The 23556-nt window shown below is 31.4% G+C and overlaps 1 protein-coding gene across 2 annotated transcripts in view; it reads left to right on the top strand.

Moving 5' to 3' along the window:
* Nucleotides 1-23556, top strand: part of twy (fas-binding factor 1 twitchy) — a 73727-nt gene that overhangs the window by 14244 nt on the left and 35927 nt on the right. For both annotated transcript variants that reach the window (XM_075369377.1, XM_075369376.1), the window contains exons 4-11: nt 242-365; nt 3995-4644; nt 9803-9947; nt 14205-14338; nt 16217-16411; nt 18903-19204; nt 21874-22041; nt 23022-23128. In XM_075369377.1, the coding sequence (XP_075225492.1) occupies nt 242-365; nt 3995-4644; nt 9803-9947; nt 14205-14338; nt 16217-16411; nt 18903-19204; nt 21874-22041; nt 23022-23128 (1825 nt within the window). The remainder of the gene's footprint in view (nt 1-241; nt 366-3994; nt 4645-9802; nt 9948-14204; nt 14339-16216; nt 16412-18902; nt 19205-21873; nt 22042-23021; nt 23129-23556) is intronic.

Below are 23556 nucleotides of genomic sequence, written 5' to 3'. Positions count from 1 at the left end.
AAGGCAGTCCATCCTGTTTCAATTATTCTGTACTTGGGTTGATCTATTAAATGCAAATAAATAAATATGTTTGTATGTATATATATATATATTTTTTTTTTTTCACAATAGCCAATCTTAGGTGGATTATTGACATTGATTTTTACCTTTATTTGTTTGTAGATCATCTTATTGTAATTTTATGTTGATATTTTACTTGAATCATTTATATATTATTTAATTAAGTTTTAATGCTTTACAGAATTTAATGACTCTGATCCACTGGGTGATATTTCTTTATCAGATGATGATTTTTATGATGTAAGCAAGGATAAAGTTACTAACCCACCAGGAAGTGTGTCAAAACAGAGCGCAGTCAGTGCAAAGTAAGCTTTGTGTTAGGTAGTCAACTAATTTACTTATTTTTTTTGTCTGACAAAAAAAATATATATTTATGTGTGCATAAATATACACAATACGCAAATACGAAGGTATTTGCATTAACAAATAATCATAATTGTGTATCTATTCCAATCTCTTAACCCTTTCCTGTAATATTTTGCCACATTAAACAAAAGAAAATGTATTTAATTCAGTCACCTTTCGGCTGCTGTTATGCGTATATTCCTTGCATGCTACTCATATTCATATTCCTAATATTATAAACAGTTTTTTAAAAATATTTTTTACTTAAAATTTGATATAAACTTATTAGAATTTTGTTTATGAATGATATTTTTTTTGAAACAAAGCCTAGGATATGAGCCTAGTTTTCAATAATTTAAAAAAGATAGGAAGTTTCCCTTCTAACTTCTTTGATCATTCTATTACTACACTCAGCATAGTCATTTGTAAAATTTTTTTCATTAACATTTAGGCTTTCTTCAATGTCTGAAAAGATGCTTGAACGTGTTTTTTTTTTTTTTTAAATTTATATTTCTGGTGTTTGCTAAGATTGTTTAACCAACATTTTTTGATATTTTCTTTTTGTTAACATATATTGCCTCTTTTCGTTCATGTCTCATCAATACAATATTAAACTAGTAATCTTTTACTCATAAAAATTAATTTTTTCAACCTAATATAAAAGTTTACTTGACAAATCATTTTTAATATAATTTTGGTCAGCTTTATCAGCACTTTCTTTATATTTTTTAGTTGCAATTAAGCTTGCAAGCTTATTATACGTAATTAATTTCCCACCTTTGAGAATTTATTACAGTACCTCACTTTCAGGACCATAATATTGTAATTTTTCATCAGTTTGACAAAGGATATTGACAAGCTAAAATTCATATAAATATGCAGTTTATTCAATCTTTAGTATCTTATTTGTACTATTTAAAAGGGAAACTAGCTTATGCATTTATCAATGGATAATGACATCTTGTCCCTATATATATATATATATATATATGTTAAAGCCACTTGCTAGGTCTAGGCAGAATTTGTATCCCTGGGTTTAGGGAGTTTCTTGCATTATTCAACTCCTCCTATTGTTCATTCAGATGTAATGGTTTACAAACAACACATATTCTACCAACTATTATTTTGTTTTATAGAATTATCTCCTTTTTAAATTTCTACCTATTCTCTTTATTTCTATTGTGAAGAGTCTTTCATCGTTGTTTCTTAATTTTTTTAATATTTATCTGTCTGTTTACTTTTCTTCTTCATTTTTTCTCTCCTTATCATCGTGCTCTATTTGTAGAAACTTTTCTATTCATCACAACATATTGACAGGATTGTTAGTTTTCTTATCTGTGAAACTTAATTATATAATTTCAAAGTCTTATTGTAAGTTAGTAATTTATATTCTTTGATTTAGCTGTGTTGCTAACCCCTTTCTACTTAAACATTTTCTGTGCTTACACTTAATTTTTTTAGTTGTCCTTACATTGCAAGGTATTAACTCATGTAATATCTAAAGACCGCTCATGTAAAATCTAAAGATCATGTAAAGACCTCTGCTACTGTCTGATACCTGCTAAATATTTTTAGTGAAGTGAAAGATAATTCACAAAATAAATCATGTAATATACGTAATCACTGATAGAATCACCTGATAGGCTAGTTGACCTGAAGGCTCCCACTTGCTAGTTTTATTGGAGTTGTAACTTTCCACTGTATATGATCTTTGAAACCAACATCTTCTGAAGAATTGGAACAAAAAGGTGTAAAATATTCCTGCATTTATTGTTTACTCACTAGGATATCTTAATTTATAATTTCTTGATCAAGCACATTTTTATTATCCAAATTCCAGAACAACTGTATAAATTAGGTACAGCTAAAAACATTTTTGAAAAGTGCACCATGTGATCAGGCCAGGTATGGCTTTGGATTGAGAATTTTCTTTCTGTTATATTTAACCTGCTTAGATATTAGTAGTAATCAGTTATGATGGAATTACCTACTAGTAAACAGTTTAGTAAACTAGTAAACACTTTAAAATTTTAAAGTGAAACTGGGTCAAATAACACTGCAACCTTATAATTTTGTAACATGAATATTCTATAATGTTGTCTAGAGTGCTTTTCTATTATGTAATTCATTCTTATTGTTGAATATTAATTATCCTATAATAATGTAATGACTGTTAGAGAAGTAGTACATAATATTTTGGAAGTTGTTAATTTTGTTATTTCGGTAATACAACTTTAAAAAAATAGTGACTTTTGGAGTAAGATGCTGTGGATGTAGGTTAGAAATTGTTGTATGGGTGGATAGAATTTGAAATTGAAAGGTATTTAGGTTAATTGGATAAAAGAAATTTAGCAGGTCAAGTAATTTTCTTATAGAAATACAGAACTTAACAATTATTATTTTTAATTTAGGTAAGACAGTATTTGAATAAGAAGGTATTTGAGGATGTTAGTTGTTGCAGACGTGTTAACTATAAATAAAGAGAAATAGAGAAATTCAGTAAAAATGTTAGACTATTGATGGACCCAAAGTATAAGTAATAACAGCATACATGTCATCACTGGGGCAAGTTTGATCAAAAAATTGCATACCAATTTTTTTTCATTTTGTACACTAAAATGTCCAGTTAAAAAACTGTCTGCTATGTCTCTCTACATATGTATACTTTGGATTTTTTTATAGTCAAGTAAATTGTATTTGATGGTTTTGTAATACTTTCATATGATAGCAAATAATTTGAATCAAATATTCTGTATAAAAGGACCAACATCTTCCATGTAAATGACTGATAAAGTTTGGATAAAGCTTAGGAAAAAATCATGGCTAATCATTGAGTCACCATTAATAAAGTTGAAGAGGATGATATTATATATAGTTTATGTACAAGGGGCAGCTGAGATGTATTGCACATGAACATAATGAGAGAAAAAAATGTTATATAAAGCAATAGGTGCTGCCATTTTATAACTTCATTTGCCTTCTACAAACATTCCAAAACTCGTTGACCCATGCCCTCTCATTTTCTATCAGTCGCCATTGTATGGAATTGAGTATGCTTGCTGTGTCACCCTGAGAATCAAAAAACTATGAAAGGACAACATTTTTTGACTAATGAATACATTAAAAAATTCACAGAGCAAACTGAGTTTTATCAGAAAGTAAATTTCAGATTATTTTTACTACTAGAAAACACTGGCATAAAATGGTTTTCTGTTTACAATTACTTTCAAGAACACAACATAAAAATAAAACATGTAAAGTCATGTGTATTAAACTAATTGTAATATCCACTAATTTTTTACTCTAACTATATTTTGCTTAATATGCTAGATCTGCAAAGTAGTAATTACTATATTTATCAAATATATTTTTGTATTGTATTTGTCAGTTAATGTCTTTTATTGCTGTAATTGGGATTTCCTAACATTACCTGAAATTTCAAAATTACAATATATTGTCTCAAAACTTATTAACAATATTATGGAAGGATTTTTAAAAAAATATTATAAATAAATATAATATTTTAAATAAAATATTATAAATTAGTTTTTAGGTAGCTTTTTAATTTTGATTTTTTGTTTGTTTTAAGAGTTCAATCTTATCCTAATTCCAAAAAATCAGAGTCATCACCATCAGGTTTGTTGGATAAAAGTACAAAATCAAAACTTATTAAAGATCTGTTTGGACTAGATAATGATAATGAAAGTCACGAAACCTCAGCTGCAGTAACAGCTGGTGAGAAAAAGAGAGGGGATTGGCTTGGAATAAGAGAAAGTCCTAAAAAAACAGATGGTATGTTTAGCACTGAATTGATTGATGATAAGAGTAAAGTTAATGAAATGAAATTGCAGGATACAGTGACAAAAAGTAATAATAAAAATGTTACAAAAAATGAGAAATTACCTACTGATGTAATTGGTGCTTTGAATGATAATGATGATGATCTTATTAAACCAGCATTTAAACAGTCTGATCATTTAGTTAATAAAGATGATATTTTAAAGAAAGATCATCCTAGAAATTCATTAAGTTTTGATATTACTAATAAAAAAGAGGGTATTCATAAAAGTGAGGATGAATTTGATATTTTACGTGATACAAATGAAGATAAACTGATTGGAAAGAAATCAAAAAGTAATGATAAAGTACCTGACATAAATGATGAATTATTTATTAAAGGAGGAAGTAAATCTAATGTATTACACAATAATAAAGTTAAAGAAAAAACTGATATTACAGGTAAGCTTTTTCATTTTAAATTGTAGATTTATCTGGTGGGTAATAACTTACAGAATAAGTTGTAGTATGGAAAAAATTGGTTTTTTCCAGTATAATTCCTTAATAGTCTACAAGAAAAGAATGACAGATCACACAATGTGGGGAATTAAAAAATGGGAAATTAAAGTCAATAATACTGTTTAATAAATACATTAGCTAAAACATTTATTTGTAATGTTATAAAAGGAAAAAAGATCTGATATGGACACCACATGACTTCCTTGTATGCCTGTTAAATTATATATATGCATTTTTTGCTGCAATTCATTTAAACGTATTTCATTTGAAAGTGAGATATGATCCTCCAATTCTTTAATAAAGTGGACAGTTGCACATTTGCTTTATGGTGGACACCATATTGCATCACTTTTTTTTTATGTCTGTATCAGCATTTTTATTAGTTTATGTATTAATCTTGTTTCACATCACTCAAGTAGTTTTGTGATGTAGTGAGAATGTATCGTATCTGTAACCATGCACACATCAGTTCGAATCTGAATTCATATACATATATTTTTTTAACTTTTTTTTTTTTTAATTTAAATATATTGTTGCAAACTTGTCCTGTGTTTGCAACAAACTCACCAAAGCAGCTTCTCATACTTTTTTCCACCTTCTCCCCTAGGCCGGATCCACGTAAACCATAAACACGCCCCGGGGGAGTGTCCTTTACTCTAACAAGCCCACGTTTTTACCAGCTGTAAGTCCGACATGATAGGTAGGATTTTGATTTTCTTGCATGCCTGTAACTCCCAGTGTGAAATCACCAGGTCCGACAAAGCGACCCACCCCAGGAGCCGGGACTTGGTCTTACATTGCCTGCCTCAAATGGAGGCAACCTGAAAGCCACCTTTGCCAAAACTTGGTCTTTCAAGTTTCTGCCTTGAACAAGTGTCAACTGGCAGGACTCGGTCGTTACCAGGTCCAGGGCACCAGAGCCCCATGCTTCATTGCTGACGGCCACCCATACAAGCGTAGATAGATGCCGACTCCATAAGGAGCTACCCAGCACCCCATTGCCACCATTGCCAGTACTTTATGGTACTAAAATAAACCAGAACGCCCTCATACAGGAGAAACCAGAAAACCAGACATTGAACAGCAACCGCTCTCCACAAAACCTGTAGACACTAGGACAGCAACTCAACAGCAAGCAGCACACTCATGTGTCTGATGATCCACTTTTCCACAAATAATGTATACCTGCGGTTCCCACAATTGGCCCGCTGGTGAGCAGGCTGTCAACAATTGTAACACAACGCCGAGCGATCAGTCCCGCGACAAGCCGAGGACATGTGGCCCTGGCCCCAACAGCGACAACACCTATCATCAGAAACCTGCAATTCACCCAGCCAACCCTAACCCTAAGTCGCGGTAGTGGCGTTCTGTATCGCCCCGTAAGCCGGACAAACTGAAGACACTTGAAAATCAGCTGTCTCACCAACCACCTGGTGTATGGGTTCAATAATCTCCACCTCAGTCGTGGTACATTCAATATCCTGCAGGTGAACCACCGACCTGCAATCACTCCTTGTCTTTATGTCGACATGCAAGTCCTTGACCTTATCCTGAAGAACTGCCTTCAATGCAGCAGCCTTATCAGCACGCTCATCTCGAATATGCAAATCTCCAGCAGCCCCTGTTTCACCGACAGCACATTACCCACTTCCTCCATCAATACTGTCTCCTTAACAGTTTTGAGCAATTCGGCGTAAAACCCAACCACTTTAACCACAGCAGTACCGCTGTCAACAACCGCCAGGATAGAATGCCATGAAGCTTACACCACTTTTCCATATTTATCACCAAAGACCAGGGGCAACAAACCCGAATCAGGGACTCCATTTGTCCAAAAACAAACAACACCATATGTTTCAGGCATGATCCAATCTGGGCTCCCAGTAGAAAAAATATCAGATCTGGAGTCTTGCTGCATATCTGTCGCAAAGACATCAAAATCACTCCCAATGTGGCGTGGACATCCATCGTGGAATCATAAAACAAAACCGCCGATCAACAGAAGGATTGGCAACCCTCCCCAAAATGCAGGAGGTGTCCTTCAACACATCCCTCAGCTGAAGCTCAGGCCTCCATGACACATAGTCTGGAGGATGAGGCTCCAATAAGTCTATAAAACAACAAGTAGGGGCCTTCACATCAGAAAGATCTTCCACACAGACAAGCATTCTCATAACCCCATTTGGCCAAAGCCTAGTTACTACCTCAAGTCAGTTCCTCATAAGTCACAGCACACGGTGAAGGTAATCTTCCCAGCAGGAGGAGGAGAAGGAATCTTCCACCGCAGTCTGCATGAACACCACCTGTGACACTACCTCCGTACATGTACTGCATTCATCGCATCAGGCACAGCATCTTCCCAAACATACCTCGTAATTGAAGACACCGTATTCCACAAATCAATCGAATGACACTGAAGTTCCAGTTGTGCATTAGGATGCTGACGAACAAGATTCCTAATGCCCCTGATTTGGCAAATAAGTTTGTCTATGACACTCTGGAAGAGTTCCTGATGAGTAAAGGGTGCCTCGTCCAGCCCTAATCCATCTGGAGCAGCCTGCCCATTGCCAGTTTCCATCCAGGTGATTCACCACTGACCTGGATAGACATCCCCTCCACAGCACCCATACCAAGCGATTCAGAATCCCTGGACCCAGCCTGCAACTTCTTTAAGTGGGAGAGACACTTAACTGCCTTTTTGCAGAAGACTCCTCCTGTGACCTCTCTGTGCTAACACTCATCCTATAACCCATCCATGAGTCCTGAGATAGGGACAGAAGGACCTTGTCCAAAGTGTTCTCACTGCCTTCATCTTCCGACGAATCTGTTGGTTGCCCATCAACAGTCGACTCCACCTCAGACCGAGCAGCACAAGCTCCTCCTGCTTTCTCAGTCGACGCAGATTTATTGCCGCATGAAGTTCTACACTTGGACTTCCTATTCTGAGTAGATTTCCCACCCCTTGTCGTGGGCTAAATACGATCACCGCCAGAACAACTTTGTCCAGAACCAGACATCTCAAAATAAAATAAATAAACAGACGTTCATAAACCACAGAAAAACATAAAAATAAAGTAATAACCAGTAATGGAGTACAAACTGTATCCAAAGCACACCTGGAAAATATGAAAATTCTCAAAATCAACAAATTTTCTATTGCTGAACATAAACAAACGACGAACAGCTGATGTCAAAAAATCCTTCTTTCCACTAATTTTCTAAGAAAATCAAGTGAAAAGTACCAAAATACTCAAAAATAATTGTGAAAGTATCAAAATAGCCGAAAATACCATCCACAGCCACATAAATGCACTTATTTGGTGGAAAATTGCTAAAAACCGTCGTTAGCATATGGTTGCTAGGCACGAATATTGGGCTAACGAAATTGTTAAAAAATGAGTCCCAAGCCTTTAAAATTACACAGAACGGGTCGGAACGTGGTCAAATGGCCGTAATATTATCCGCAGGCAATTTCGCTAAAAACAGTTCAATATTAAAAAACAAATGCCTTAGCCCACTGTTGCTACGGCCAGCATAGCCCAGCCTTGGAAGGCATCGAAAATAAGATGAAAATAACACAGGAAACGAAAAAATAAAATAAATAACAAAAACACAGGAAAATGAACATAAAGCAATTAAACAACACTAACAAAATGGAAACAAGAACAAAAAACAGAAAATAGTAAAAACTGAAAGTGAGTTGTCAGAGACACGTTCAGACTCCACTAGACCTCAGCTGACTCTCCAGCTTCTCATACTTTTTTTTCTCTTTTCCTGTTTAGCCTCCGTTAACTACCATTCAGATAATACTTCAGAGGATGAATGAGGATGATATGTATGAGTGTAAATGAAGTGTAGTCTTGTACATTCTCAGTTCGACCATTTCTGAGATGTGTCGTTAATTGAAACCCAACCACCAAAGAACACCGATATCCACGATCTAGTATTCAAGTCCGCGTAAAAATAACTGGCTTTACTAGGACTTGAACGCTGGAACTCTCGACTTCCAAATCAGCTGATTTGGGAAGACGTGTTCACCACTAGACCAACCCGGTGGGTTAGCTTCTCATACTTAACCGCAGACAACAACACTATCCCAAAACTGAATACTCGGGATGCAGTTTTCTCTCATTTGTTAGAGCACATTCATACTGAATGCTTCTGCAGACTGTCCTCGCATTCATTGTAAACTGTATTGCATGCTGTATTGAACTGAAGTTCACAGTATGGAATGCAAGGGTGTCGGAGGATGCAATACCTTCCTGCCTATTGTAGTATATGGATATGTCCTTTGCTGTTGGGTCTTTCTAGTTGACTGGCAGGTAATAAATAGAAAATTAATATTCATGGTTAATGTGAATTTTGGGATTGGGATTGACATTCTGATCCAAAGGAGTTTTTGGTGGCAGGAACCCAACAGAACAATTCACTTGTAAGCTTATCTTCCAAGATGCACTCCCTTTTCATTCAGAGTGGGCAGAAAGCCTTGTAATTAGGGGCCATTTTACCATAAGCGGTGGGTGTCAGAGGTGATTGTAGGGCCTATTCCTATATGGCACTCTACTGCAACAGTAGGTTTACAGTCTAGTGCGGGTTGGTCAACTGAAGTTGACTTGTCAGTGGTAGTGCTTATATCTCTGCCCCAAGGTTTGAATTATAGTTACAGCATCCAACCCCCTATTGTTCATTCAAGCATAATAATTTCTATTGTTTGAACTTTCTAAGTTTTTCTAGAAAGAAACACTAAAGAAGTTCTTTCTAGAAACAATTTTTTTTTTAATTTTCCTTTTTCTATCTCTTGTTAACTTCCATTCTTCATTTTCTCTCTCTCTTAATTTGAAAGCTTGTCCATCTGTGACAATATTTTATGATCTGTGACAATAATTTTTTTTTTTTCTGTTGTAATGGAACTTTGTAAAGGACCAGTAAATTGTAAAGGGTTTACGTGAAAATTAAATATAAATATTCTATAGAAAGTTGTCAGTGATGTTGGAAAAAAATATAGTGTTTGAATAAAATGTTAAAACCCCAGGAGATGGTGCAGTTAGAAAAATTTATGTTTTTATTCTGTAACAATATTTGTGACTTTTTTTATGTCTAGGTAAAAATGTAGATTTAGGAGGAGACATTTTTTCTGCTGAAAGTCCTGGTTTGGGTCATTATTTACCATCATCTGGTTCGGCTAGACGTCCTGGCTATGGAAGGAGACGTGAAGGTATTGCTCTGTCAGCCAACTCTCCTAAAAGGTGATTTATGTGTAAAGAAGATTTTTTGTATTTCTTAATTCAGTAAAAAATTTTAGCTGAACATTTCTCATTAACAGTTTGACTGAGTTTTAATCAATCAAATTAATTAAAAAATTCATTTGAAAATAAAATTGGTCTTTTAGTATTTGATCCTCTGTTGTTGACATAGGCATCAGCTGTGTTTAATCTGATTTTTTCTTTTTCCTGTTTAACCTCTGGTAATTACCTTTCAGATAATACTTCAGAGGATGAATGAGGATGATATGTATGAGTGTAAATGAAGTGTAGTCTTGTACAGTCTCAGTTCAACCATTCCTGAGATAAGTGGTTAATTGAAACCCAACCACCAAAGAACACTGGTATTCACGATCTAGTGTTCAAATCTGTGTAAAAATAACAGACTTGAACGCTGGAACTCTCGACTTCCAAATCAGCTGATTTGGGAAGATGCATTTACCACTAGACCAAGCCGGTGGGTTGTATTAATCTGATTAAACCTTTTTTTTGTCGCCTCCTTTTTAACCTTGCTACTTAATGAAGATCTTTTTTTTTGGTTGATGATTAATTCATGTCATAAGCAGCAGGAAGCTTGTGTATGGAAATGTGTAATGGAAATTTTGTAGCATATGAAAAATGCTGTACCTGACCAGGATTAGAACCCAAGACCTTCCAGATGAAAGACTAAGAAGCTTTTCATTCTAGGATTTAAATGATATAAATTCTGAATTAGTAAATTATTATGATCTTATTTAACAAGAGGTGAGACACATTTTGAAGTGAAACCATATACATCTTGTTTAAGATTGTTATAGACAAAAAATTAGAATGTTGCAAAGTATTGCAAAAAAACATGAATATTATCCTTGTTTTTCCATCTACTTATCCATGTACTGGGTTTCTCAATAGCCAAAAAAATAGTTAATTATTTTGAGCTGTTGGGATTTAAAAAGAAGAAGGGTTTTATAATTTCTAAAGTCAACAGATTTTAATTTTTCATTGGATGGAGGTATTCAAAATTGGCTTTCATTATTGACTGACAGTCTTATTAAATTTTAATTGAAAATTAGTTATCATAAGAATCCCTTGCCTTATAAAAAGCTTGACTTAGTTCTAATATTAGTCAAAAATGTTTAATATGAGGGCTGTCTTTTAAGTTTTTACAAAAATCTGGAGAGAAAATAAAATTTTTGATCCAAATCATTTTGTTATTTCTCAAAATATTCAACTTTAAGATTTATACACTTTAGCATGCATTCAAATCAATTGTCAAAACGTTTTTCTACTCTGCAGTGGGTACCTCAGAAACATGGTTTTGGAAGGGATTCAACAGCTTTTTGAGGTGATGAGTATCACTGTTTATGCATTTTTTATTTGATATTCAGGAACAAAAAGAAGTCATTAAGTGATAAAACAGATGAATATGGATATTGAGACATTCATTCTGTGTTTTTCTCTGTCAAATAATCAATTCTTTGATGTGTTGTGTGAGAGCTGGCATGTCATAATGAAGAATGGTGTGATGTTTTGTTTTTTCTGATTTCATTGATGACTTCTGGCAAAAATAATTATTGTATTCCATTCAGCATTAACTGTTCTTTGATCCTGTAAAGCAATGGTTGCTGCATATCTTGTAACCGAAGAAACACGTGATCATTTTCTTGAAAGTGCTTTTTGAATGAATCATTTTTGTTGGATTTGGTTGATCTTGGAACAGCTAAGCAGTTGATTGTTGCTTAGTTCCTGGTTTGTACAAATATATCCAAGTTTCATCTCATTATGATGTTACATATAAATTTTGCATTTCCTCGGTCAAATTTTTTGATCATTTCCTTATACCAATTGACGTGAGCCTCATTCAAATTATTCATTCAGTCAAATTATGCGGAATCCTCTGGGAACAGATTTTTTTCACAGCTAAATGTTCATCCAAATTGAATGCATTATAGTCTTTGATATGCTTAAGGATGCCTCTACCTCACAGTAAATCATGTGCCAATTCTCTTCAATCATGTTGTGCACAGCAACAATGTTTTTTGGAAAAACAGTCGATTTTGGTTAACCTTCACAAAATTCATCACTGGTGGAAGCACAACCACAATGAAATTCTGCAAACTGATTGTAAATAGTCTTTGCTGATGGTGATTCATTACTAAAAGTTGAATGAAGCAATTCAAGGCATTGTTGTTGAGTTAGACCCTAATAAAATAGTAAAAAATCATCCAACCAAAACCTTCACGTGAAATTTCCATTTTTTCACAAAACTGTTTTTTGTAAATGCTCACTGTAAACAAACTACTCTGTCGATTTCTGAGCTGCCACTGTTGTACCAATAAAAAAAGTCAAATTTTACAACAGTAATGTCACATCTCAATTGTGCCACCTAGTGGTCATTTGTAAAAATTTAAGGGAACCTCCATATTTGCTTAATTTTTATTCACTATAAAAGTTAAGTTTGATACCTTAATATTATACCTCAAAATATTTAGCCATTTTTGTGACACAGTATACATACATAAAATTGAAGCTTTTTTCTTCATATTGCTCAGAGTAAGCCTTTTTAAACGTATTTATGTTTCTCACATTACAGAATTAAATTAGTCCCTGTGAACTTTTATATACCAATATACCATTTTGTTCAGAGGTGCTTGTGAAGCTACTTAACAGGTATAAAGAAAATAAGAATTAATTTTTAAAAAAATAAACGTAAAGGATTTTTAAAAAAAATTTTGACTGTAGAATGGTTTAAAAAAATACATGTAAGCTACAAACTTATCAAATACAGGGCATTTCATAATGTTCTTAGGAGTTAACAAAAATTCAGTACAAAAAAAGTATTTCACTTACCTAAATGAAAGTTGTATGAGGTGGTGCGGGACTCAAACAGTTTTTGTTAAAATCTATAAATGTTCAATATGTGCTCCTCTGGTGACACGGCACACATCAACACGAAAGTCTAGCTCTTGCCAAACTCGTTCTAATGTGTCATTTTCAATAGAGTTGATTGCATTGATTATGCGATCCTTTAGCTCAGCGATATTGTGCGGCATCGGTGGGATAAACACTTTATCTTTCACATAATCCCAGAGAAAGAAATCACATGGCATGAGGTCTGGTGATCTTGGTGGCCACAGCATAATGTATTGGTTGGTCTTCTTCAGATGCATGTCCTATCCAGCGCTGAGATAATGTTGTGTTAAGGTACAGTCGAACCTCGTTATGAAAATGGGCAGGACAACCATCTTGCTGGAAAGTGAAGTCTTTGAGTAGCTGAGGCATAAGCCATAATTGTAACATATCCAGGTATATCATGCCGGTTACTGTTGTTTCCATAAAAAACAATGGCCCATATACTGCCTCACGAGAGATCGCACAAAAAACATTTACTTTCAAACAATCCCGAATGTGTTTCACATAAGCGTGTGGGTGTTCAGTTCCCCAAACTCACACGTTATGACGGTTTACTTTGCCGCTAATATGGAAAGTAGCTTCATCACTGAAAATTACCTTGTTTAGAAAATTTTCATCTAACAACATCTTTTCCTGTAACTGTAAACAAAAATCAAGCCTATATGTTTTATCTCCATCAGAAAGACGTTGGATTAATTGAAGATGGTATGGTTTTCATAATAAACATTTACGGAGAACTCTCCACGCTGTTGTTTTCAGAATTCCTAATTCTCCGCCTGCAGCCGCAGTTGATTTTTTGCCCGTGGCAGCCATTTTCTCTACTGTCAACGCCTAGTGAAGAAATGGTTTACTAACTGCCTAGTATATATGGAAAAAACTATTTGAAGTTCTCTCTCTCATACAGTACTTGTTTTATTCTTATGAGTAAAATAGTTTTTTGTTAATGAATTTTCGAAACTCTGAAGAACTATGAAACGGCCCTGTAGTTTAAAAGATTTTCCAAAAGACTGTTATCATTTAGAGTATAAACTTCAGAGGATACATTAAAAATTATGTTTGTAAGAAACCATATTTTAAAGTTGTTTTCTCTATATTGTGTTTTCTGTTTGGTAAATAAATCCATTTAAATATAATTGTAAGATATAGAAGTTTATCTGTTTTACATTGAAATTGTTACTGATTTCCTGATATGTTCGCTTATTATTTTGTACTGAACAAGAGGTGACTCTTGGTGCTGATGCCTCCTTTTGAAAACAAATCTGTTAACCCTCAATTTGCTTCCATTTTACTTTAAATAACTTTAATTGCAGGTAATATAATCAGAAACTAATCTGAGAAATTTTTTTTTAGATCTGTTGACTATGATGGAAAATGGTTGTCTGAAAATAAAGTGAAGCAGTCAGATATTGGGTTAACTAGCACTGATAATAAAGAGACAGCTGTTCATCCACGTACACAGAATTTGGATTTTATTACAAATCCTGGTTAGCTAAACTACCTTTATTGTCCTATTGTAAGCACGTTATCTTTGTAAGCATCTAATTATTAATATTGTTTAATTTTTTCCATTCTCATATAACCTGCTTACAGTATTAGTTGAGATTTAAGGTTCAGAATTGTTATACATCTTAAATGTTGTGGTATTTAAAAATTAAAAGGAAAATTATTTAAAAAAATAAATAATAGCTTACATATTGTCTATAAAAATCTTTTAGTTATTTATTATTTTACTGTTTTTTGTGAATGTCCATATTGTTTGTTTCTGTTTAATCGTTAATTTCAAAATATTACTACTTTCTTTTCTCATTCAGAAGAATTTACTTCTTTTCACTTCATAGAAATAAAACCAGAAATTTGGCTATAATATATTTGCTATAATATATATTTACAAGCTGATGCAGTTGTTTTCCTTTAAACCATCCCTTTGAAGGTTAGTTTTGAAAAGTATTTTGTAGAAAGTAAATTAAACAGTTTATTTTTTTCACAATAAATTATAGGTAGGTAGATGGAAGATATTCTTTTGTTAAAAATTCTACAAAATATAAAATTAACCCAAAAAGAAGATTCATTTTTAATGAGAAAGCGTTTTCAAGTATTCAGAATAAAAGTTTTTTTTTAGATTATTCTACGATTGACTGTGGACAACATTTTTTTTACATAATGCTATTTTGAATTTGTCAACTAATTCACATTCTGTTATAACTGCATGATTTCAGCAAGTTAGATTTAGATTTCATTTTCTGAAATTTTAAATAGTAAGTGTGAATTTTTATTTGATTTATACTTTATAAAGCTGGGTAATCTGTTTTTTAGATCAAATGATTTAGTAGAAAATGTTATTCAGTTTCATGTTTTCAGTAGTGAGAGGCATGATGTAATTTTTTGTCTAGTCAGAAGTGCTTGAGTTAAATCTATATACTGCATACACAGTTAAAGTTTTGTTCATAAATTTCTGAAAATGCATTTTATTTTCATGTCCAGTGCTCCATCATGAATTTTTTTATATATCCAAGAAAAAAAAGCCTGTTATCATGTAAGTCCATCATCTCAATTTGTGTTAGGTTTTCTGTTTGTTTGCTTGGAATTATTAAAGGACAGTAGGTGTTTGAACAGGAATATGGAATTATGCATAAATGGCAGTATTTGTTTAGACAGGAATTTGCCGTAAACTTTTAACCAGGCATACCCGCTTACATGAGATCTTACCTGTATATTCATTTGAAATATTTACCAGTTAACCTCTTGCTCGTGATAAAATGTAGATTTTTAGTATTTACTTCTTTAGCACGTACTTTATAAAAAAATAGTAAAAATAAAATTTTGTTAAAATCTCTTTTATTAAATTTGATACTCAGAATTCATTTAAAAGAAAATTTTAAAGAATGAAAGTATAATCTGAAACAACTTTCCATTGAAGATTTATTTTTAAAATAGAGAACAGACTCTTAACAAAACCTTTGTTTTTATTATCTAATGGATTAGGATGTAGTTTAGTGAAATATTTCAAGCAATGAAAATGAAAGATAATAGAATTTTAAGCAATTCTCACTCAAACTTATTAAAATTTCAAGCAGGAGTTCCTTCCCTTTTGTAGAAACTGTTTTTATGATTTATTGCAGGAAATAAATTTTAATACAAAATTGAAAATAAGAATTAAAGCATTTAGAAAATTTTCATGCAAAATAATTTTTAGTTTTTTGACTGAAGGATTCCTTTCTGTTTGTAAGATAGATTACTTCTGGTACCTGAGTTACACCAAGTAATTTAATTTGTGTAATATAAAGTTGTTAACAGAATCTTATAATATTATGATTATGTTCATTTTTTTTTATTTGTGTCTGTATTACTTTATATTGTTTTAGAATCACATACTTCCGAAACTAATTCACTTCCTTCTTGGCTGGGTGGAAAGAAATATATTGATGATAAAGAAACTAACGAACCCACCAGTTCTGTTATTGACTCACATGTTGAAAGTAAAAAACAGCCAAAGATTGATAGAAAAGAAGAACATCAGAATATAAGTGCCAAAGATTTACCTACTCAAAAAGTTTCTGGTAATGTAAAACATTAATATTGTGTGGTGTGTGTATATATATGCACGTGTACATGCATTCATGTCTTTTATGGTAATCACAAATGATTAATTAAACACTTATTTTTCCAATAATGTAATATTAGATCTATAAAGTTCATTCATTATACACTATGAAATATGAAAATTGAATTGATTGTTGGTTTTAATATCTAGTACTAAAAATTAATGATCAGTGTTTATTTAATAAGTTAGCATTTTAGTGTGTAATTTCATTTTTTTTAAATAATATCATTTTATTCTTCTAAAGTACTGATTGTTTTCAGTAAAAGTATGAATACTTCTTAATTTTTTTTTAATAAGTCAAATTATTACATACTATATAAAAACTATACAGACTGTAGGAACCAGATATGAAAAATAGAAAAGCTGTGGGGAAAAATGAACTGTAGGTAGATTAAGTGTCTTAAGTGATGAAGCATTGCAGAATTTAATGATATTTTATAGTGTGATTTATAATAATGGTATTGTGCATGAAGAATTTCTTAAGGCAATTATGATTCCATTCCCTAAAAAAAGCACTTGATAATTAGTTTAATTCTATATTCAGTAAAGATTCCTCTGAGAATTCTTTATAGAAAACTGAATAGAAAAAATAGAGCAAGTGGTTATTGAAGAACGATATGGATTTTGGAAGGGTAGAGGTGCAAGAGATGCAATTGGGTTAATAAGGACTGTTGGCAAGAAGTTCATAGAAAGAGATAGAGGAATAAATGTGTGTTTAATAGGATTGGAAAAAGCATCCTATCTTGTCAGGTTGATTAACTAATGGAAATACTCGTAAGCCAGAAAGTAGATTGGAGCAGTACAAGATCTAAATAAAGTATTGTACAATGGAAAACACCTTATGAAAATAGGGTAGGCTCAAACTTGACTGTCTTTTCCAAGGAAGAGGAAGCTTTTCTCCAAGCAATGTTGTTAATCTAACCTTGATTAATGCATATGTTGAAGATATGATAAAAAATGCTGTAGAAGAAGATAAAAGGATTAATGTAGAACAAAGGTAAATATATTGTGTAAGATTCACAGATTGCATATACCTAATATACCTAAAATAAATATACCTAATAAATAATAAATATACATAATGTGTATGGCCTAATATGTTAATATACCTTTAAGTGGCCATGGTATATTTTTATGAGATGAAAAGTAAGATACTTAACAGATACTTTTAAAATTAGAAATCATTTTGACAATATTGTATGAAAATAAATATTAATAGAATATTAATGAGGATAGGAGACAATAAGTATGTTTACATAAGAAACCGACGAATTGAATATAATATAATATGGAATAGGAACTTATGTTTGATATAACTGAAAATTGCAGATGTGAAAATAAAATAATTTCTAGATAGTAGTGTCTAAGGAAGAGTAGTAGGAGGAAAAATTATTATACAGTAAAATGGAGTTAGACTTGAGAAAGCACCCATCTGAAGTGTTACATTTGGACTGTTCTTCTGTATAGATGTAAACCATGAATATTAAAAAAGTGGGAGAAGTTTGAGGAGATTAATAGATAGACAAAGTGAAAAATGAAGCGGGAACTAAGAGAAAATAAGAACAGAAGCTTAATCGGAATAATTTAGAATGGAGAGTTGTTGAATGAAACATATCATGAGAGAAAAAGGATAAATTTAAGAAAAACTGTGCCTGAATTAAAAGGATAAATTTTCTTCCTGATTGGAAAAAGAAAGGCCTGAAAAGAATAAAAATGATAGATGATTTTAAAAAAGATTGGTGCAATCAAGATCTCAAAAAATGAGGTGTAAATAGGAGAGAATGGAGGTCATAATGCAAATGAACTGTCTCAAGACTGTTAGGTCATTTGATGTGATATAAGCAAAAGAAACAATTTTTTTTTATTTTTACCCACAACAAAACGGAGATGGTATGTGTGTTTGGGGTAAGAGGTTGTGTGTGTGTCTGTTATCATTTTCCTCAAAAAGTACTGGACTGAGTTTGATGTAGTTTTTTGCATTACAAAGGTATCACTTTAGAGCAGCTTCTTAGACATGTTTTACAGTTATAGGCCACCAGGGGGCGCTGATCAGAGATAATGTGTGTTACTATTTTCCTCAAAAACTATGGACCAATTTCGATGTGGTTTTTTTCATTACATTGGTATCAGTTCAGAGCAGGTTCTTAGATATGTTTTATAGTTATAGGTCATTAGAGGGCACTGCAGTAGATGTGTTTATCTAAAACGGTTGGGCGAATTTTGATGCGGTTTTTTACATTACATAGGCATCACCTCTTTGCATTAATTCTTCATTATCACCTCAGAGCAGGTTCTTAGATTAGTTTTACAGTTATAAGCCGCCAACGGGCACTGCAGTAAATATGTTTCTTCAAAATGGCTTTGTGGGTTTTAAAATCTATCACTTAATTTAATTTTAACCTTAATCAACATTAATATTTTTTTTCATTTTCTAAATAATTTTTTAGAGACCTGTTTAAGTAATAAAGTAGTTGAAGAGGATCATCTTATTGGTGAGGTTTTAAATGCTAGTTCAACACTAAATTGTCAAAATTTATTGGCAATGCAGCAGACAGAAAACCAGTTATTGTCAGTTATGCAGATGAAACATCAACAAGATATGATTAGTGATTTATGTAACAGACAAAAACAGTTACTGAATGTGCAGAGACAACAAATTGAACATCTTGTAAAGCAACAAATTGATAAACAGTTAAAAATAGATGAACAAATGAAACTTCAACAAGAAAAGATTAATATATTGATGCAGGTGATATATTTATGCAAATTCTATTTATTCTAAAATGTTAGGGTTTAATTTATCTACTGACAATTCATCTGCAGTAAGTCTGTGTTGACATTTTTGAAATGTCCCCAGTAACAATTTTTTTAATTTTCATAAATTTTATTAAAATTGTTTGTCTTTATTCATTTAATTTGACTTAAAATTGAAAACTTGTTTACTTTCAATAGAAATCACAAATCTTTGTAAATAAGTATTTAATTGTTCAAATATAATTTCATAGTTTTGGGGTGGAAAAGAAGTTGATATTTTAAAATATAAAAATAGAAGTATTTCCCATTTCCATAGAATTAACATGTCATTCATTAAATTGAAAATAAGTCATTAATTAAAATAAAGATTAATTTTCAATCACATTTTACAATATTCTTCTTGAGTGTGATACACTAAGTAGGATTCAAAAACTATAGACTGACGTTTCTAGAACCAGATGAATGAATGTTGTGCCTATTATTCACCTAATACACAGTATGTCATTGGAATTATAGCTTTGTTTATTGTGCAAAATTATATTTAATTATAAATTTAAAGAAAATAACCCAGCACCCCATTGACCCTCAAGTCTAACTCCATTTTACTACATAATAATTTTTCCTCCTATTACTCTTCCTTAGACACTACTATCTAGAAATTTTTATTTTATTTTTACAGCTGCGGTTTTCAGTTACATCATACCTAAGTTCCTTTTTGTTTTTTAGATGAGTATTTTTATTTTTTTTATGACACATTTAAGTAATTGGTAGTCATCAGCAATATCAACTAACAATTATTATTATGTCATTTTTGCTGAAAATTCAGCAATTTTGGAATTAATTTTGATGCTGTTAGTTTCATACTAAAATGTAAGTTAAAATTGTTCCATGAGAACCATATGAAATACCCCCTCTTCAACAACTTCTTTAATAATGATTTGACAATTATTCATGGCAATATTTTTATTTTGTAGGTACTTTCATAAGTTGTTAATATGTTAGGACATTTAACCCTTTTTCATCATCATCTTCATGGCCTTCTTGAAACTGTTTGCACAGCTCATAAACATTTGTTGTCAACAAAACAGCCTTGCTAAAAGCCTTCTCTAATCACTTCATTGCCCTTTATTTCATTTGTAATCCATATCCTTTATTTCATCATTTTCAAACAAAATGAATCATCACTTGTGATAAAATATATTCTAAATTTGGACTATATGTCTAATGTGGTATAAAGTATTGATATACGTTATTGACAGAATTGCCATTACAAGGGAAAAAATGAACTCAGAAAAACATAGTATGCAGAATTAAAAAATTCTTGATTTCTTTCAGATCACATATTGTAGTCTATTTTTCCTCTTCCATCTTATTTACATGTTCAGACTATATTAGTTTGTCCTCATGACATGTCTTCATTTTGGATAGTTGACTTGATGCTTTGTTTTTATTAATTGCTTTTCATTTCGATGTAACCAATAATTTTTTTTCTTTTTGAAACATACAAATTTGAATAAATTAATAATTTCAAATGCTTTTGGATGTTATTCATAATTTTAGGATGAAAAATACAGGAAAAATAAAGAAATTAAAAGACACAAGTTGCATTTCATTCATTCATTTGTACTAAATCCACGAAACAGACGATCTAATCATATAGTTATTTTTTCATTGCTGTGAGTAATTAAATTTTGGTATTTTTTATCTTGTGTATAAAATGCTCATCTGTATAAGTATAAAATATGTTTTGTTGATAATTTTAGGATGAGAGAACTGATACGATGTGATAAACAGTCCCTAGTCTGTCATTCATTTTATGTGTACAATCTTGTGTAAACTACTCCTTTGGAAACAGACTCTTGACAGCCTGCACCTAGGAGGGTAACGCATGTCTTAATGTAGGACTCAGTTATTTTGTTCTTGTTAGAAGATTTTAGCTAAACGTTTTATCATTCTTTTATTTATTCTTATAAATGATTAAAATAGGCTATTCTAACTATCTAAGCTTTTCTAATAAATTATTTTTATTTTAATTGTTTTTAAAACTACCATAAAGTGTTACGCTGTAAACATATATTTTAAAGTATCTCTTTAATTTCTAAATTTATGTATAATAACAGCAGGTATAGGTTTGATCATATGTTTTTGGTACATTCCTTGTTTCATCCATTATTTGCAGTATTGTTGCTGAAATAACAGAATTCTTTAAATTTTGAGTATTATGTTCTCAGTTTTTTTATTCATATTATTTTCATTTGCCCTTACTGTCTTAAGTTTCATTCTAATGACTTTCTGATTTTCTTAATTTTTTTTAATTCCTTATCATCAGACTGGTTTTCTTTGTTTGCAGTGACTGTATGCTACACAGTCCCCTAACTTATTTTTATTTTCAGGTAAAAAAATAATATCATTAATTAAATTAATTCATATAAAGTTTTAAAATTGCTTACATTTAATAATTCTATTATTACATTTCTTCTGCGAAGTGTTTTTATTTTGCATTTCTGTATTTTCTGATTTTCTAGTGTTAATTCTTATTCAGGTTTTTTTTTTGTAGGAAATCAGAATCTAAATATAATTTTGTAGAATTAATAAAAAAAATACAATGTTTTTTTGCTTATTATCGTGTCATTGTTTTAATGTTAAGCATTGCTTAATTTCTAGTCTCTGATGACTGAAATACAGAAACCAGTACCTGAAGATTTTGTTATGAAAGAAAGTCTGATCAGTGGAGTAAATTTAAATCCGGCTGGTGAAGCAATTATAACCGTCCAAGGAGGATCTTCATATGCCACTAAAGATACACAGAATGATTTAGTTACTGAACTGGAGGTAAAAGTAATTTATTAATAGCAGTTATTAATAAGTTCAATTAATTGAAATCAGCACTGAATTTTATTTCTATAATACTAATATTAAGTGAAATGTAATATACAAAAAATTTGCGGTTTGTAAAATAATAGTATTGCATATTATTTCAAAATATTTGTCAATAGTCATTGAAATCCAGTTAATAACTTCTGTACACTGTGTTCATCAATTCTTACAAACATTTCCTCTACTAGGATATGCCTGCTGTATAATCTGGTGGAAAATATATGAAGAAATTTGTGGTGTAATTTTAAACTGATCTCCCTTTTTAACGTACTTTTTTCATTTTTTTTATCTCTTATAAAAAAAGTCAGGAAAATTCATTTGGTTATACAGTATAATCAACAACTTATAATTGAATTACACAATATACTGTAAGTTCAATTATAGTTGAACAGTTGATCTTGTATATTTTCAAGCCAACCATTTCTAAGTCAGTATTGTTTATTAACTTGTCCACCAGCAATACTGATATTCATATCAAGTTAAAAGTAATTGTATTTCAGGTGAATTGTAGTACTTAGCAGCATTACCAAAACAGCTGTAATAGCATTTGATGAAGTTAACTTTGAATGAGTGCTAAAAATGTTGCCTAACAGAGAATATAAAAAGTGATATAAGTATACAGTAGTATGTATGACACAACTGTAAAAGATGTATCTACTTTAAGAATAGTAAGTTCTAAGTTTTTTAAGCATAGTTTTCCTTTAGGTTGAGAGACTTACCTTATTCCGTTCATCCTATATACCCCCAGCATACCCACTCACAAGTACAAACACATATTCAGTGGTAAGCAAAATTAACCACTGATCATCGATCAACTACTACTTCTACAAAACTTGACTTGCTGTACCTAATTATAAACATGAAAATGTTATTGTGATAATCACTATAAATATTGTGTATATCAAAAACATTAGTATTGTGTTTATTTTTTACAGATCTCGTTACAGAGATTAAAAATTGAAAAAGCATCATTGGAGCAACAGCTTGAAAGCATAAATTTAAGACATTCAGAAGAGATTAAAAGTATGGAACAGTTTCATAGGTATGCTTCATTCATTTCGATTTAAGTTTATTAAGTGTCATTGCTAAGCTTTTCTATGATTCTTTACAGTGAAACTGATTTCTCATTTGGGTATAATTGTGAAAAATATTACAGAATGATTATGAAAATAAAATTTGGTATTAAATTGTATAAATAAGGGAAGGTAAATTTTAACCTCATATTAATTTTAAAATACTGTGAAAAAATACCTATATAAGTTTTTTAGACTGTGATTAACAGTTAGTTGTTATCAGTGAAACGCAGTAAGTTCCTAATGTGAAGGGTGATTAAATGTTCAAAGCGGGAAATGTTAAAATGAGTAATTATTTATTATGGTCAAGAATCAATTAGTTTCATTACAGGAAGGAATGAGACATTTCTTTACGTTACTTTTAAGTTTAACAGAGAAGTAATAATGAAGATGTTCA

Source organism: Lycorma delicatula, chromosome 6, assembly GCF_047948215.1.
Source record: "Lycorma delicatula isolate Av1 chromosome 6, ASM4794821v1, whole genome shotgun sequence".
Classification (NCBI taxonomy): domain Eukaryota; kingdom Metazoa; phylum Arthropoda; class Insecta; order Hemiptera; family Fulgoridae; genus Lycorma; species Lycorma delicatula.
This window is presented reverse-complemented; position numbering and strand designations above follow the sequence as displayed.